Source organism: Melanotaenia boesemani, chromosome 11 (genome assembly GCF_017639745.1).
Source record: "Melanotaenia boesemani isolate fMelBoe1 chromosome 11, fMelBoe1.pri, whole genome shotgun sequence".
NCBI classification, from domain to species: Eukaryota; Metazoa; Chordata; class Actinopteri; order Atheriniformes; family Melanotaeniidae; genus Melanotaenia; species Melanotaenia boesemani.
In genome coordinates this window covers 17,014,657-17,030,495 of record NC_055692.1, presented here as the reverse complement: position 1 = coordinate 17,030,495, position 15,839 = coordinate 17,014,657, and the positions used below count along the sequence as shown (strand labels likewise).

At 40.2% G+C, this 15,839-nt stretch overlaps 1 protein-coding gene across 2 annotated transcripts in view; it reads right to left on the bottom strand.

Annotated features, from left to right (window-relative positions):
* The window catches only part of bmpr1ba (bone morphogenetic protein receptor, type IBa), a 68,512-nt gene that overhangs the window by 4,703 nt on the left and 47,970 nt on the right, over positions 1–15,839 (bottom strand). For both annotated transcript variants that reach the window (XM_042000533.1, XM_042000534.1), the window contains 3 exons: positions 1,049–1,205; positions 855–954; positions 145–247 (listed from right to left, as the gene is read on the bottom strand). In XM_042000533.1, coding sequence (XP_041856467.1) covers positions 145–247; positions 855–954; positions 1,049–1,205 — 360 coding nt within the window. The remainder of the gene's footprint in view (positions 1–144; positions 248–854; positions 955–1,048; positions 1,206–15,839) is intronic.

Sequence of the window (15,839 nt, the reverse complement as noted above, 5' to 3'; positions counted from 1 at the left end):
CATAATAACTTTAAATCCTGTATACTTTAACAGCATCACTCATAGTTTTCAGGGTTAGGGTTAGTCATTGTCGTCATCACACTGTCACCGTCAGCTGTAGTACAATGAAGCAAATACAGAGAGGAGTGGTGGAACCGGACTTACGAGGTGGTTCAAGCGGTGGCAGTGTAGGATGCAGGTTTTTGTTACAGTAATCTTCATCTGTGCAGCACTCCAGTGATCTCCTTCGACGTGGAACCCCAGTATCCTGAAGAGGGAAAATTCATAAAAAAAGACTTGAGTTTGTCTGATCTGTTTTGTGTCATAGTGTCTTAAAATGAACTATATCTGCATAGAGCTTGTCTAGAGCTGTTGACCGCTCAAAGCACTGTTGTATGCTAGTAGTCACATTCTCCCATTCACACACAAACTCATACAACATGTATTGGCCTATATTCACCTTTTCAGCTTATGCAGTGCTTTGAACCTAGCATATACAATCACATAACCAATGGATTCACCAGCCAATGGAGGCAACATCCTGGCCAAAACAAGCAGACGACCACTCTTTCCTCCGGAGCTACACCTCACTATGAAAGTCAGTTTTCAATATGCTAAAATTTTATGAATGAAACTCAACAAATAAACTTAGCAAACAACAAAATTAAAACTGTTATAGTCCTTTTAATTAAAATCATCAAAAATAACTTAGAGAAAGGGGTTTATGAATAGTGTAGAGTTGTTAGATTTGCTTACCTGCTTACCTGCTACATTCATTTATTAAAATGATCTGTTCATTTAGATAAAAGAATAAAAGAGGAATGACGCAAAGGAAAGCTGTTATGAGGATGGTTATATTACAGTCATTAACTCACCCTACACTGAAACTCTGATCCAGGCAGCCCCAAGCAACCTGCAGTCTGAACTGGCTCCCCTCCCTCCTCCTCCACCATTGTAAAACAGTAGCCATCAGTTCTAGAAAATGACATTTAAACATGTTCAGTAAAGAAGAAAATATCATATCTTATAAAAACAAAACAAAAAACATAATCCTGCATATGCACTTTACCTGCACGTATTATTGACTGAATCATCTGGGCAGTGGTGATAACAGTGACACCACAGGAATCTTTGGGAGGATGAAGCAGGAGCTGTGCTGCCAAAAGCCTCTTTCCCACTCTCCTCTTTACTTGATGCTCTTAGTGGCATGATGTCCAAGATGTTGCCTGTGAATGAGGGTGGATGAGAAAATGGACACCATTCAGCTGAGAAATACACAGTTCAGCATTCAAATGAATAAACAAACTTTGTGATGAGTTGTTACATCGCCAGTCCCCCAGCCCTAGTTTGGGATAATCTTTGGTCTGATGCACAGCAAACATTTGCTACTGCTGTTGCCCTTGTAACTTTTCATAAACTTGCACCTTATGCTTACTGTTCAGGAAAATCTTGATACTGTATGCACCCTTTGCTCTCAGATTTCTCAAACATTTCCATTTCTAAATGAATTGGATTCCTTTGTATGTAAATTGCAACAGGTAAATGCTGAAATCTGTCCACCTCTGTGTCTGTGTTTTCTGAGTCCTGCCTCCTTCTCAGTGTCCATTCATTTATTAAGTTTTCCAAGAGAAGTTTAATAGGTCAGAGCCAAGAGGATAAGTATCAACTTTGTAATCACATCATAAATCCAGTCTTCATAGTACGGTTGACTGAACTGAAAAATAATCTAGCTTACTGTGGTGAACACTCATCTAATCTATGAACACAAGGGAAGATAAAGTAGAGAAAAAGAGGAATAAAAAAGGAATACTTTGAGTTCAAACAACTGATACATGAAATGCATTCGCTCCTACAACTGCTGCAGCTCCTAAGAACTAGAACGAAGCTGCTGTATTCCCTAGTTATCCCATTTCAAAAGAGCACCTGTTTGTCACTTCAGGGGAAAAAAGGATCACGGAAGTGTTTGTCCTCCTCGGCTTTCAAGATTTTCATTTATTCCAGCATGATCATTGAGACCAGATGCTTAACAGCTGCAAGCAGACAGAGTCCAAAGCAAGCGCAGAGTCTTTCTTCTCTGAAAAAAAGTTCCTTCCTCTCTCTTTTTAAGCCACAAGTTAAGCGGATGCTTATTTTCATTGTAAAGTATTGCTAATGCCATAGTGGGTAAATAAAAGCATCATATCAGAAAATTCTAAATTACAGACAGTAAAACATAGCTTAGAAAGTACTGCTTGTGTGTAATGTTATTTAATTGACTGAAAATGCTCAATATGCAAAATGAGCAACATCTAGGATACTGCAGCTTCAGTTGCAACAAAACCTTTTTTAGAAGTTTTATAAAATGCTGTCATCATGTGATTTCCCCCATGTGTGTTCTTCACTAATAAGTTTAGATTTTGTATGTAGTAATTGATCACATTTGAAAGTAACACCCCACAACCCTACTTGTCAGCTCAGCTTAACTGTTTAGTTATGAACAAAAGAAAGAGGTAAAAAAAAGTGATATTCAGAGTTTTTTATTTTATTGAGCTTTAACATTGAGGCTACTGTATAAGGTTATGTTTTATTAAAATGAAGGGATTAAGCCATAAATAACTAAGACAAATTAAAACATTTCATGTAGACGTGACAATGTCCTGCCTTCCTATGTTTTCCACCTGTTTTAAATTTGATAAAATACTTTACTGTCGTGAAGCTAGCTGATTAGCCTCTGCCTCTGGTCTGCATGTATCTCATACGGCACCATGAACGAAGACTTTGAGAGTTTAACTGAACGTATAATAACGAAGGCTAATGGAAAGATGACAAAAGTCTAAACTTGGTGGTTACAGAAATTTGCAATCAAGCACTCCTCTTTCAAAGTGTCCCTCTTGTACAGAAATAATGTGTTGACAAAACGGAAAGAGAGGGACGGTGGGGTTTAAAGGGGTCACATTAACAATTGACCGATTTGAGCGAAAGGGAGCGAGGAAGACTAGGAGGGGGAGAAGAATAGGGGATTAACAAACAAGAAGTGACAGAGCTGCGGGGAACTGGTGGGCCGTTTAGCAGCACACAGAGGGGACAGAGCAGAGGCCACTGGCCTTTTCCACCCTTTCTCTCACTCTGCCCCCTCCCTCTGTCCCATCACTCCATCCCACTCCATAATGCTCACTCACTTTGTTTTATTTATTGCCAACTACTTCCTTTTCTCTTTCTTCTTCTTCCTCATTCACAATCTCTTTATCAGTTTTTGCCTTGCTTCAGTTTATTTACTAAATAAATAAGTTAAGACTTTTTATTCCACTTTCAAAGCCTGCTTAAGATTCATTTTCCCAGATTTTCCTCAGTTCTCTCGTAAAACCTCCTGATCTAAGTTTACTCCCATTCTTCTTGTCCCACCAGTGTTCCCAGTGCAAGCCCACCCGATTGTCATGTGAGGTGTTGCTGTGCTGTTGACAAAACATACTCTCTCACATCCAACTAGCACCTGGGATCCCTGGCTGCTGCTCACTGTGTGTGTGAGTGTGTGTGGGAGTGGGAGAAAAACAAACATGGAGTGAGAGAGAGGTAGAGAGAAAGAAACGCTGCAATATGGCTTTTTAGTTGTATTTATTTATTTATTTACATAAATTGCTCTTTGTCAGTCTGAATGGGTGAAACAGCCAGCAAAATGTTAATAATTATGATTAAAACTATCATGAATTATCTGTATTTTAAAGAAGCTCTATTTATTGTGGCTCTGTTCACCCTGTTGTAGTGTTTCTTCCTTTTGTTTGTATCTTTTTAACTAGAACACCTGCTGCTTCCCAACTCTCCTCTTTCAGGAATTTTCTCAGGTTGTGGTATCCTGTGATTGTGATCATGCATCATGCTGTTTATCATTACATATTTCTAGCCTTTGTGATACTGTCCTCCATCTTTTACACCTTTAATTGCAGGGTTTGCTTATGCAAAAGGTCTGAGGTAATGAGCATCTTGGGTTGTAGTTAAGTAGGCATCATGTTTACAAAATGTTTGAATTTTTTCTAAACTCTTTAATAATAATAATAATAATAATAATAATAATAATAATAATAATAATAATAATAATAATAATAATAATAATACTGTGAATCTAGATTCATGAAATTTTATAGATGATTTCCAACTATATCCAAAACAACCAACATGGTTTCATTTTTTAAACCTTGTTTTCAAGAATGATTACTTACTTTAAGTATATTTTTACTTAATTAAATGCAATCCAATCCAATAATGCATTTTAACATCTTATAATTGTGCTTGTTCTGCATCTTAGACTTTGGTACAAAGATTTTCCTAGTTTCACTATGTGCATGTTCCATCTGTCCGAGGGAGGACTTTCTAAAAGTAATCTCCACACAGAGATGAGTTTAGGTGTGATAAGATTTTTATCATTTGGATGTTTCGTCCACATTGAACAGGCGTGTTGGGAGCCCGAAAACACCATTAAAAAAAAAAAAAAAAAAATTTGCAAATGCCACAGCTTTGTTTCTATTTTCAAAACCAACACTTTCCTGAACTGACCACAACATTGTCCCACCTCTGCCTTTACTTACATGCACAAAACCCATTAAGAGCTACAACAATGGCGGAATACACTGATTACACCGTTGTCTTTGATCTGCAGAAGCTACTGAGCATGCTATGGCTTTTACAGAAAAATCCAAAATCCACACAAATTTCTTCTTTTAACTTAATTCTTCTTCTTCTTCTTTTGTTATTTATGTTTGTTTACATCACATCCTTTTCTCTGTTCATTTCTGTGGCAGCTATACAGTGCCACCTACAGCCCTGGCATATATACTGCAGGATTTTCAGTGGTTTTGTGTGGAAGTTTCCCAAAACGATCCGATCTTTACAGAAAATAAAATTGGTTCCAGCTTTATGTGAATGTAGCTGAACATTTAAGATAACAAGAAGATTTCCCCTGCAGTCTTATCTTTGATAGGAAAAAAACAAAAAAGAAAACATAAGCCTCAGTGAAATCTATAAGCTCAAACTCTTTTACGTCTATGTGCTGCATATAAAACACTCACACATCGACTGATCAGGCCAGATCTCGGTCTTACAGATTATTGCTAATGTCTAAATGTTGTCTAAAAGTTGACTGACTTTACCAGCACCCAAACTCTTTCACTAAAACAGCCTTTCAGATTACTAGTGTGAGCTTTCAGGTCTCCCCTACAGGCTTTTTCTGGCTTGAGGGCAGGATATGGGGGCCACTGTCAACACGCAATTAACAAGTGTGGCCCCTCAAACCCCCAAATGCTTTGGCCTTTTCTTTTTAACAGATGTAGCTTTGTGCAAACTTAAACAAAAAAAAGGAGTTATTTAGGTGGAGAAAAATGATATTGTGCATGAGAGTAACATGAAGAGAAGAGATCTAGAGTAAGATAGACAGAGAGGAGCAGAAACAGACTGAACATAGTCATTATTTTCCTGGCCATGTCAAACAAGGCCAACAAGAAAAGCCCTTTCACCATCCCATGTAAACACTGCCTGCCTCCCCCTTCCACTTAAAACACACTCATTTGACAACACTCCCTTCAGAGTAGCAGTTCATCTTCCAGGTGTTTGACATGGTCTGTATGGCAAAAGAAATATGGAGGGTGAAAAGTTCTTTTTCTCTTCCTCTTTCCTCCCAGTTCTTCTGTTAAGTTTGAAGTACATTCAGTTCCTGCTCTTAACTCCACGTCCTTCTCCATGTCAGTGCTGAGATGAACCGAGTCATCCCACACGAGCAGGAATGCGTTAATGAACCCCACTTTGTGATATGCAGGCTGTATGCTGGGAAGTGAAGGTCACCTGCCCCACTGTTATGGCTATACGCATGTGTTTTGCCTTCAAGTATGTGGCAACGTTTTTACACAACTAATTCATTTCAATTGCCCATTTTGACCATTACAACTTTGTGTGGGATTATTTGTTAAAATGTGTCAATGCCCTTGAAAATAACTTTTTAGTGCTTTGTTAAAACTGTAAAAGTTTGGGCTTAAGAGGTTTTTTTGCTGTTTATTCACACTTTCAGAATTTTTACTGCAGTCTGAATCTTTCTTCTTCCACATTTGAAGCCCACTTTCATGGACTGTTCCACAATCCTGGACATAATAAAGGAGATGGATCAAGAGCAAGAAGATATTTAAGAACTAACTTAAGCAGTAATCAGTCACCTGGGAGAAAAGATCATTCAACAAACTCAGTGGTTCTTTTAAGAAGAATTGAGAAAAATGCATGGAAATAAAATTGTATGGCTCAGCCATAATTCAGCTTTTAAAACATTTCTCTGAAAAACTTCACAAAAAAACAAAAAAAAAAAAAAAAAAAAAGCTAGTGCGACGTGTGGGAATGAGGGATACGTTCAGCCAGTCTATTCTCCAACACAACATCATCAACAGTCCTTCAAGCCTTCCTTCATTATGTCACGCTGATGAATGATGCGGTAATGATCAAGTGCCACTCTTTGGTTATACAGCTGTCATCTTCCAGCTTCAACCAGCAAAGTGGGATAGAGTCTATGTGTGTGTCCCCTTTTTGTGGGGATGAGTGACAGATACACAAGGATGCTGGAACTCTGAAATAAATCCAGAAGGCCATCAGCGCTCCCTTTGGAATTCAAGGGAATGATGAAATGATCCTTGAAGGAGGTGTGAGAGAACGAAGCAAAGAGAGAAAGAAGACCAGCTGGTCTTTTTATCAAAAGCTCCTTTTCTCCCTCTCATGGCCATCTGTGTGCTCCTACTCATCACAAAACAGCCCACATCAATTCACAGACAGCGGGCATCCGGCTGAATCAGTGGGCTGTGGCTGTATGCTGTTAGTAAGTCTGATGCCAGTGGTTCAGATCTGACTCAGAAACTTTGTCCTAATTTGACGAAATGCTACCACCTCAAATGAATTTGTTACGAAAGCAAAACTATTAAATAAAAAAGAAGTTGTTATACCGCAATGCTGTGCAGTCCTCAACTTCACTTCACATCAGTCTGGTGAAGCTAATCTGATCTGTCCCAGCTGGCCAAAAAGACAAGAAATTCCCTTTTGTTAATCTAACTCATAAATTATATTATTGAATTTATTTACTGCTTACTCTATCATTTTGTGGTACTATGATGAGTGTTTGATATGAACTTCTGTCACCGCCCATCCTAATAAACACTATTAGACTAAAATAAAGAACCGCTGGATTGTAAACATGCTGACTTTGAAGTTCAAAAGTTATAGTTAGTCCTCTAAATCTCCATTTAAATAACTGCTGCAAAACAACAAAAAGCTTTGGTGATCCCCTGCAGATTCCTTCGAGCATCTGTTCTTGTATTCTATCAGACAAATGTGTGTGTCACCGAGGAATGCTTTATATGAAAAAGCATACACAGAAACGCAGCAGGCATGGTGCCTGTGTAGTATCACTATATCAGTGTAGGCTTTTAAATGTACTCTAGCTCAACACAACCAGCTCCTATATTTTGTGATAACATAAAAATGTACATTTATGAAAATGAAATATAATCTAAGCTTTAAACATTAAAATAAATGTTTGCTTTTGTAACATGTTTATTTGATGGCCAGTGTTTTTGTTTACCCAGTAAACAAGGCAAATTTTAAGCTTCTCTCATTTTTGTCTTCTTCTGGTATATAATAAGAGAAAACATACAGTATACTAATTTACAATAACTAATGTGTCCATATCTTGTTGCCACTGTTGGTCTCCATTTTTTTTTTTTTTTTTTTACTCCTACTAATGGAGAATCTGGCAAGTGTTCTCTTTGTTCTTGTACAAAAACATGGTTTTCCTACAGTGATTTTCAAACAATGTCAACTACAAATTAAACATTAGATCCATAACAAGATGTTTTGAATGCACACTCCTCCTTTAACATAACATTCATATATGCCTACAGCCTGAATAAATTAGACACTGATTTGTCTTTGGCTAATCTGTCATACACAGTTCTGACAAATATCTTACCAACAAAAACAACAGTTAACTGCCTCCAGTGCTGACTGAATAGCAGTTTGACCACAACTATTTCCTAGCACACCGCATAGCCAAAATCTGTTTGCTGTCAAAGAATACAACATTTTTAGACAATGAAGCAGCAACCCAGCTTATAATAAGTAGCATCGGGTTACAACATACACACCCTCTCAGTCATACAAAATTGGCAGCTATTTTTAATCTTATTGGATATGCTACTCCCATGATATCATCATGTGACTCATTGTTCCATCATGGTGGTATGCAAAAACCATGCCCATAAACTGATAAACAATGGCCTCACACTTGTCACGCTGATTGTTGGCCCTGGAAAATATAACTCCAGCTTAGAATTCTGCTCAGAAACACACACTGTGTGGAAATTAACACACATACGTACATGCATGCACCCCCCCCCCCCCCCCAAAAAAAAAATTTTAAATGCTACATCAAACATACATTAAAAGGAGAACTGATTGGCAGTTATTTTTTAAAACATAGTTTATTGATAAAAGTGCAAAAAACTGATTTTAAATGTTCCACTTTAAACATAATTAAAATCATTAACAAAGAAACATTAAATATTCAGAGAATTTGGAATATTAAACATCTGAACACTATGGCATTAAAGTAGCACTAAAGTAACGTTTCAACCCTAAAACTCTGCATTTCTGAGTCATTTGATGGCACAGTGACATTTATAATGTGCATTTCTGGAGCCACCAGGAAGCTGTGTGACATTCCAGCTGAGTTTCGCTTTACGCACCGCATCATATGCAAAAACTGGACATCAACACGATGGCTGATTGGAATGTGCACAGTAGCTGATTCATCAAAGAAATGCAAGAGGACACTAAACAAAGGAAAAGGGGGAAAAGAAAGAGTAAGGGACAGAGCAAGATATAAGACAACAGTCAGCATGGGACTGACTCTGACTGTCTGAAAAGAGGTCAGCGTACAGGTAGGATGCAAGGTGGATGCCAAATTAGAGCTTTATTTAGGATACGTAGTGCTTTTTTAACAACACACAATTTTATTGTGAAATCTGAACTGACACACTGATCAATGAAAAAAAATTAAGAAAATTCATGACTGCATTCATATCAATAAAAAAAGGACATCTAAAAACGGCAGTATTTCTCCTTTCCTATACTCAGTTCTCAGGGAAAGTCTTGCTTATTTTAGTAAGACAATGTCAATCTGCTTCCTGCATGCATCACAACAATAACACTCTGAAAGAAAACAGGTGCTGGTGCCGAATCATTCGGCCTGCAGTCCAGATATGTCAGCTGTCCATTCAAAATGCAAAAGAAATACTCAGTGAAGGTTGAGCTTCTAAAATACAACAATAAGCAAGAAGAAGTACAATTTCACTTTTAAAACTGCAACCCTAAATCAGAAAACCAGCAGTGTATCATCCATCTATCCATCCATCCATCCATCCATCCATCCATCCATCCATCCATCCATCCATCCATCCATCCATCCTCCATCTTCTGTGTTGATGTTGCCATCACAGTTGTATAAATGAACTTTGCAAAAGGTAGTAATATAACCCTATGTAAAACTGACTTACGCATATTTCTCTTGGTAATTTCTTTTTTGGTCATTCTTATCCATACACAGCGTTATGAAAAGAGGATGTGAGGAGGTAAGCATGCCTCTGACTTACTTTACCAGCAACAAGTTGCTGAAATCAAATTCTAAATGTTAATTTTATTTAAAAAAGAAACATGTCATTTGTAGTGTTATGACATGAGAGAAATGTTTTACAAAGCATTGCATAATGATTTAATTATGCTTCAGATAATGTATTGATCTGTTCAGAGACTGAACTGCAGGTAAACGACAACACTCACTTGTCTGCCTTGCTGAGTGATTGCTGCACTTTAACTATGAATCAACTCCTTGATTTTCTCAAACACTCATCCTTAAAATGTGACACAGCCTTGAAGTAAACAGCGCGCCACAGTGCATCTCATGAAGTCGAAAACACTCCCTAAATACGAGGAAGAGGTATAATTTTATATCATCAGGACCAAAACATACAAAAAGTTACGAATCTCAACATTCTTGTGTGACTTAAATTAAAATTTTAAGTTCAAATTTAATGTATGGCATTTGTAAAAACCTTGACGGCTCAAAAATCAGCCCACATGTTTAACTTTATTCAACTGGAATGCACAAAAACAGTTTGATTACAGCCAAGGCTCAGGGTTTGATTAGGTTATTGACATGGGTCACGGCAACCCGCTAACAACATCACACAGTTTAACCCTGGATTCGAGGAAAAGTCTGGAAAAACTATGTAGTTGGCTGATAAGAGAATGGATAATAAAAAGAATATGGGTTTACTTTGTGTTGGTCACTTCTGTTTATGAATTTGGAGACTGGGAGAAAAAAACAAACAATATTTGCATTTTCATGTCTGAACATGGAATTTCAGGTAACTTTTAATGTTAGTGTTCCCATGATGCAATGTCATTGCGATATTATTAAATTGCCTTTTTTTTTGGCAGAAAGTAGTATCTGATACAAATCTTTAGAATTTTACAATATTCTTTACTATTCTGTAGCCAATGTTTATTGTTGCTTTAAAAAAAAGAATTAATACTTAGAGCAGAAATTACAAAGTTTCCCCTTTGGATTTTATTTATATTCTGAAAGCTTTTACCAAGTTATTTTATTATCTAATTCATATCCTAATTTATGGCAATGTGTGTTTTTTTATGGCTGCTGGTTGAATTTCCTGATCAATGAAATGATAAAGTGACACCTGAGGTCTCATTTTACTGTGAGCGGCCTTTCTGTGTGGAGTTTCCATGTTCTCCCAGTTTATGCATATGTTCTCTCCAGATACTCTGGCTTCCTCCCACAGTCCAAAGACCTGCATGCTAGGTTAAATTCTCCCTAGGAGTGAGTGTGAGTGGTTGTTTGTCTCTCTATGTTGGCCCTTTAATGGACTGGTGACTTGTCCAGGGTGTACCCTGACTCTAGGCCGCTAATTGCTGGCATAGGCTCCACCTTCCCCGCAACCCTGAACTGGAATAAACGATATCACAAAAACACACACTTAGGGTGTAAGGAGCATATTGTAAGAAGCCATAAACTCTCTCTCAGAACACATATAACTGTCAGTATACGCCATAAAAAGAATATAAAAATAAGATTTTCTCAGTTAGCCAAAAACACTATTACTTCCATCCATCCATCCATCCATTCTCTTCCGCTTATCCGGAGTCGGGTCGCGGGGGCAGCTGCCTAAGCAGGGAAACCCAGACTTCCCTCTCCCCGGCCACATTCACCAGCTCATCCGAAGGGATCCCGAGGCGTTCCCAGGCCAGCCGAGAGATGTAGTCTGTCCAGCGTGTCCTGGGTCTGCCCCGGGGCCTCCTTCCGGTGGGACGTGCCCGGAACACCTCACCAGGGAGGCGTCCAGGAGGCATCCTAACCAGATGCCCGAGCCACCTCATCTGGCTCCTCTCGATGTGGAGGAGAAGCGGCTCTACTCTGAGCCCCTCCCGGATCACCGAGCTTCTCACCCTATCTCTAAGGGAGAGCCCGGCCACCCTGCGGAGGAAACTCATTTCGGCCGCTTGTATTCGAGATCTCGTTCTTTCGGTCATTACCCACAGCTCATGACCATAGGTGAGGATAGGAATGTAGATCGACCGGTAAATCGAGAGCTTTGCCTTTCGGCTCAGCTCTCTCTTCACCACGACAGACCGATGCAGAGCCCGCATCACTGCGGACGCCGCACCGATCTGCCTGTCGATCTCTCGCTCCATCCTTCCCTCACTCGTGAACAAGACCCCGAGATATGTAAACTCCTCCACTTGGGGCAGGACCCCATCGCAGACCCGGAGAGAGCACTCCACCCTTTTCCGGCTGAGGACCATGGTCTCGGATTTGGAGGTGCTGATTCTCATCCCAGCCGCTTCACACTCGGCTCCGAATCGCTCCAGTGCGAGCTGAAGATCACGTCCCGATGAAGCCAACAGAACCACGTCATCTGCAAAGAGCAGAGACCCAATCCTGAGGCCACCGAACCGGATCCCCTCGACACCTCGGCTGCGCCTAGAAATTCTATCCATAAAAGTTATGAACAGAATCGGTGACAAAGGACAGCCTTGGCGGAGTCCAACCCGCACTGGAAACGATTCTGATTTACTGCCGGCAATGCGGACCAAGCTCTGACACCGGTCGTACAGGGACCGGACAGCTCTTACAAGCGAGTCCGGCACTCCATACTCCCGGAGTACCCCCCACAGGAGTCCCCGGGGAACACGGTCAAATGCCTTCTCCAAATCCACAAAACACATGTAGATTGGTTGGGCAAACTCCCATGCCCCCTCGAGGACCCCAAAGAGGGTATAGAGCTGGTCCACTGTTCCACGACCGGGACGAAAACCACACTGCTCCTCCTCAATTCGAGGTTCGACTATCCGACGGACCCTCCTCTGCAGCACCCCTGAATAGACCTTACCGGGGAGGCTGAGGAGTGTGATCCCCCTGTAGTTGGAGCACACCCTCCGGTCCCCCTTTTTGAAGAGGGGTACCACCACCCCAGTCTGCCAGTCCAGGGGGACTGCCCCCGATGTCCACGCGATGCCGCAGAGGCGTGTCAACCAAGACAGCCCTAAGGAATCCAGAGCCTTAAGGAACTCTGGGCGGACCTCATCCACCCCCGGGGCCTTGCCACCAAGGAGATTTTTAACCACCTCAGCGACCTCAGCCCCAGAGATAGGAGAGCCAGCACCAGCTACCCCAGACTCTGCTTCCTCATCAGAAGACGTGTTGGTGGGATTGAGGAGGTCTTCGAAGTATTCCCTCCACCGCCTCACAACGTCTCGAGTCGAGGTCAGCAGCCCCCCATCCCCACTGTACACAGTGTTGACGGAGCACTGCTTTCCCCTCCTGAGCCGCCGGATGGTGGACCAGAATCTCCTCGAAGCCGTCCGGAAGTCATTCTCCATGGCCTCTCCAAACTCCTCCCACGCCCGAGCTTTTGCCTTAGCGACCGCCGAAGCCGCGCTCCGCTTAGCCCGCCGATACCCATCAGCTGCCTCTGGAGTCCCACAGGCCAAAAAGGCCCGATAGGACTCCTTCTTCAGCTTGACGGCATCCCTTACTGTCGGTGTCCACCAACGAGTTCGGGGGTTACCGCCACGACAGGCACCGACGACCTTACGGCCACAGCTGCGGCTGGCCGCCTCGACAATAGAGGCACGGAACACAGCCCATTCAGACTCAATAGACACTATTACTTACAGTATGCAAACAATTTAATGGATCACTAATAACCAGTGAAAATGATTGCTTATACAGACTGATAAACGCAAGAAATCTAAATTTAAGAAAAACGATGAAGAGCCTACAAACAGCATATGTGTGTAGGTGAGTGTACGCTGTGAGGAGAGGGAGTGTGTGTAGAGGGAGGCCTGATGGTGTTAACATTACAGCCTCCATGTGTTTATTTCCCAAAGTTCCAGGCTGTCATGTCTCAATCATCTCCACAGATTTAAACTGTTATTTTTTCCATCCATTTACAACATGTATATGTGTACAGTGAGGGAGGATAAATGTATGCATGTGTTCTGCTGTGTATATGTGTGTGTGTGTGTGTGTGTGTATTGAAGTCTATTAATGTATTTCCTATTTATGTGTGGATAATGTGAGAAATGTGGATATTAGTGTGTATTCATGTGTTAAAGTGCAGTTGCATAAGAGCATGTGTTTTTACAGTTCTATGCGTCTCACCGTCTCCTATGCCTGATTAGCCTCCCATTAACTAAGTCACATATCAGCCATCAGCGGCTCCAGGCCTTCGCTGTACTATCACACTGGCCAAACATGCTGCAGGCTGAAGCCTGTACACAAACATGCACACATACTTAAAATCCACTCCCATCTGGATCGCCCATTAGGTACCTATCATAGCATATGATGAGCGTCTCTATTGCAAAGCCATTTGGCTAAAAGTGTGTATTCTAATATCAACAAATTAACTTAAATTATGTTTTTTTTTGTTGTTTTTTTTTTTTTTTTTGTCACATTCTTTCATGTGTTCAGTCCTTTCTTTTGCTTTTTTTGTCTATTAACCAAACACACAGAATGATGCTTACTCCCCATTTAAAAAAAAAAAACATTACATAGGATGAGGATTTAAAGCAGCAGTGATTTACCTCTGACCAACACAAAATATGATTTCATCCTTTTCAATAAGCCCAAGGAACTTTAACTAGAAATGTTGTGGACCTCTGCTTTATACCACTAACCCTTCATGATGATTCAATAAGATGGTTCATCGTAAACTTCAGGTCAGAACACAAAGAGATTCAAAATCTCTTTGTGTGCTGATTAATCTTTAGGGAATCCTTTTTTTAATTTATTTATTTCCTGTTATAAAAATGATAACTACAAACCTTTTCTGTCTTCAAATTCTTGACATAGACACTTACTTCTTTTATCCACCTGCCTTCTTCACATCTTAAAAACTCAAAGGAAGGAAACTTATGTCTCAACTTTTAAGTGTAAATCTAAAAATTACATTCGCATAAAAAGAGGGAAAAAAATAATAACAAATAATAATAATAATAATAATAATAATAACTTATGAAGCTAAAAAAAGTCACTAAATTAAGTAAAGACTAAGTTCCCAGAGTGGCCCCAAAGGTTAATGCTGCCATGTTGTAGCACTGATATCTTAGATCTTGAAGATTCTTTTGTAATTTACAATTACAATATCTCTTAGTCTTAAAACCACATGCATTATTTTTATTGTGCTTCATATACAATTATGGTTGTGCAGTCAAAGACAACCTAGAGGTTGTTAGGAAAATGCCACAGGAACAGATGAATCAATTAATGGGACTTACTTTATCTGACGAAAGGGTGATTCAAAACCCAGCAAAACCCTCAGTTATCAAAAAGGAGTGCAACTTTATTCAAGTAGATTTTTTTTTATCTTTCCAACTGTTTCCAACTTGTTTTTTGTTTTTGTTTTTTTTGCAGAGGTTGCAATCCCCCTCCCAAACTTAAAAAAAAGGTTTGAAAGGCAGGGAGTAGTTGGAGGGTAGAGTATAGTGGAGGGGGTGCATGTGCATGGAAAACCTTAAGCCTCTCTAGTCCCTGTGCGATGTGGCTGTGGCAGCCAGCTTTGCTCTGCTGTGCTCTGCCTCACCTGTTTTCTGTCCATCACTTCATTGTGTTAAATCATGTTGTGCAGCCCACACAATTAAAATGCATCTTAAAGTCTACCAGCCTTTCACAAAAAGCCACTGCAGCTACAGGAAACTCCTGCAGCTGAACGTAACTACAGAAAAAGTGAACCTGACAACTTGTCTTCAGCCTTTTTATGCGTATTTCTTCTCTAATAAATTCATTTAAGGTTTACAATGTTATACTAAGGCTCGCATGATAAAAGTGTTCCTCACTTACTGTTTCTCGCTCTCTAAAACACACACGCACACACAACTTCCCCAGCTCCAGCTGCGTCTTAAGAAGTCAGCGCCAGACCGGTAATCTGACTGGGATAGAAGTTACTGGATCTGTATCAATTACAGGATGTAATACCCTTCAGTACCAAACTCTCCACACTTCTCCTTACTTCACCTTTTAGAGGTCATTTCAAGATGACTATTTCTCCAATGTTTTCATCAACTCTAATAGTTCGGGTCAAACATGGCCCATTAGACGTCATATCTATGTCACTGCTTTGTCACCAACCCCGTTAATATTACTTCCACCGCATTAGGCTTTCTTCATCCTGCCTTTTTAACCTCACTCAGTGGAAGACCACTGTATGTAGCTCCTGGATTGTCAAAGGAAAATACTTCAGATGCCTCAGAGAGAAAAAAAAAATCCATCTAAGGTGTGAGTTTAC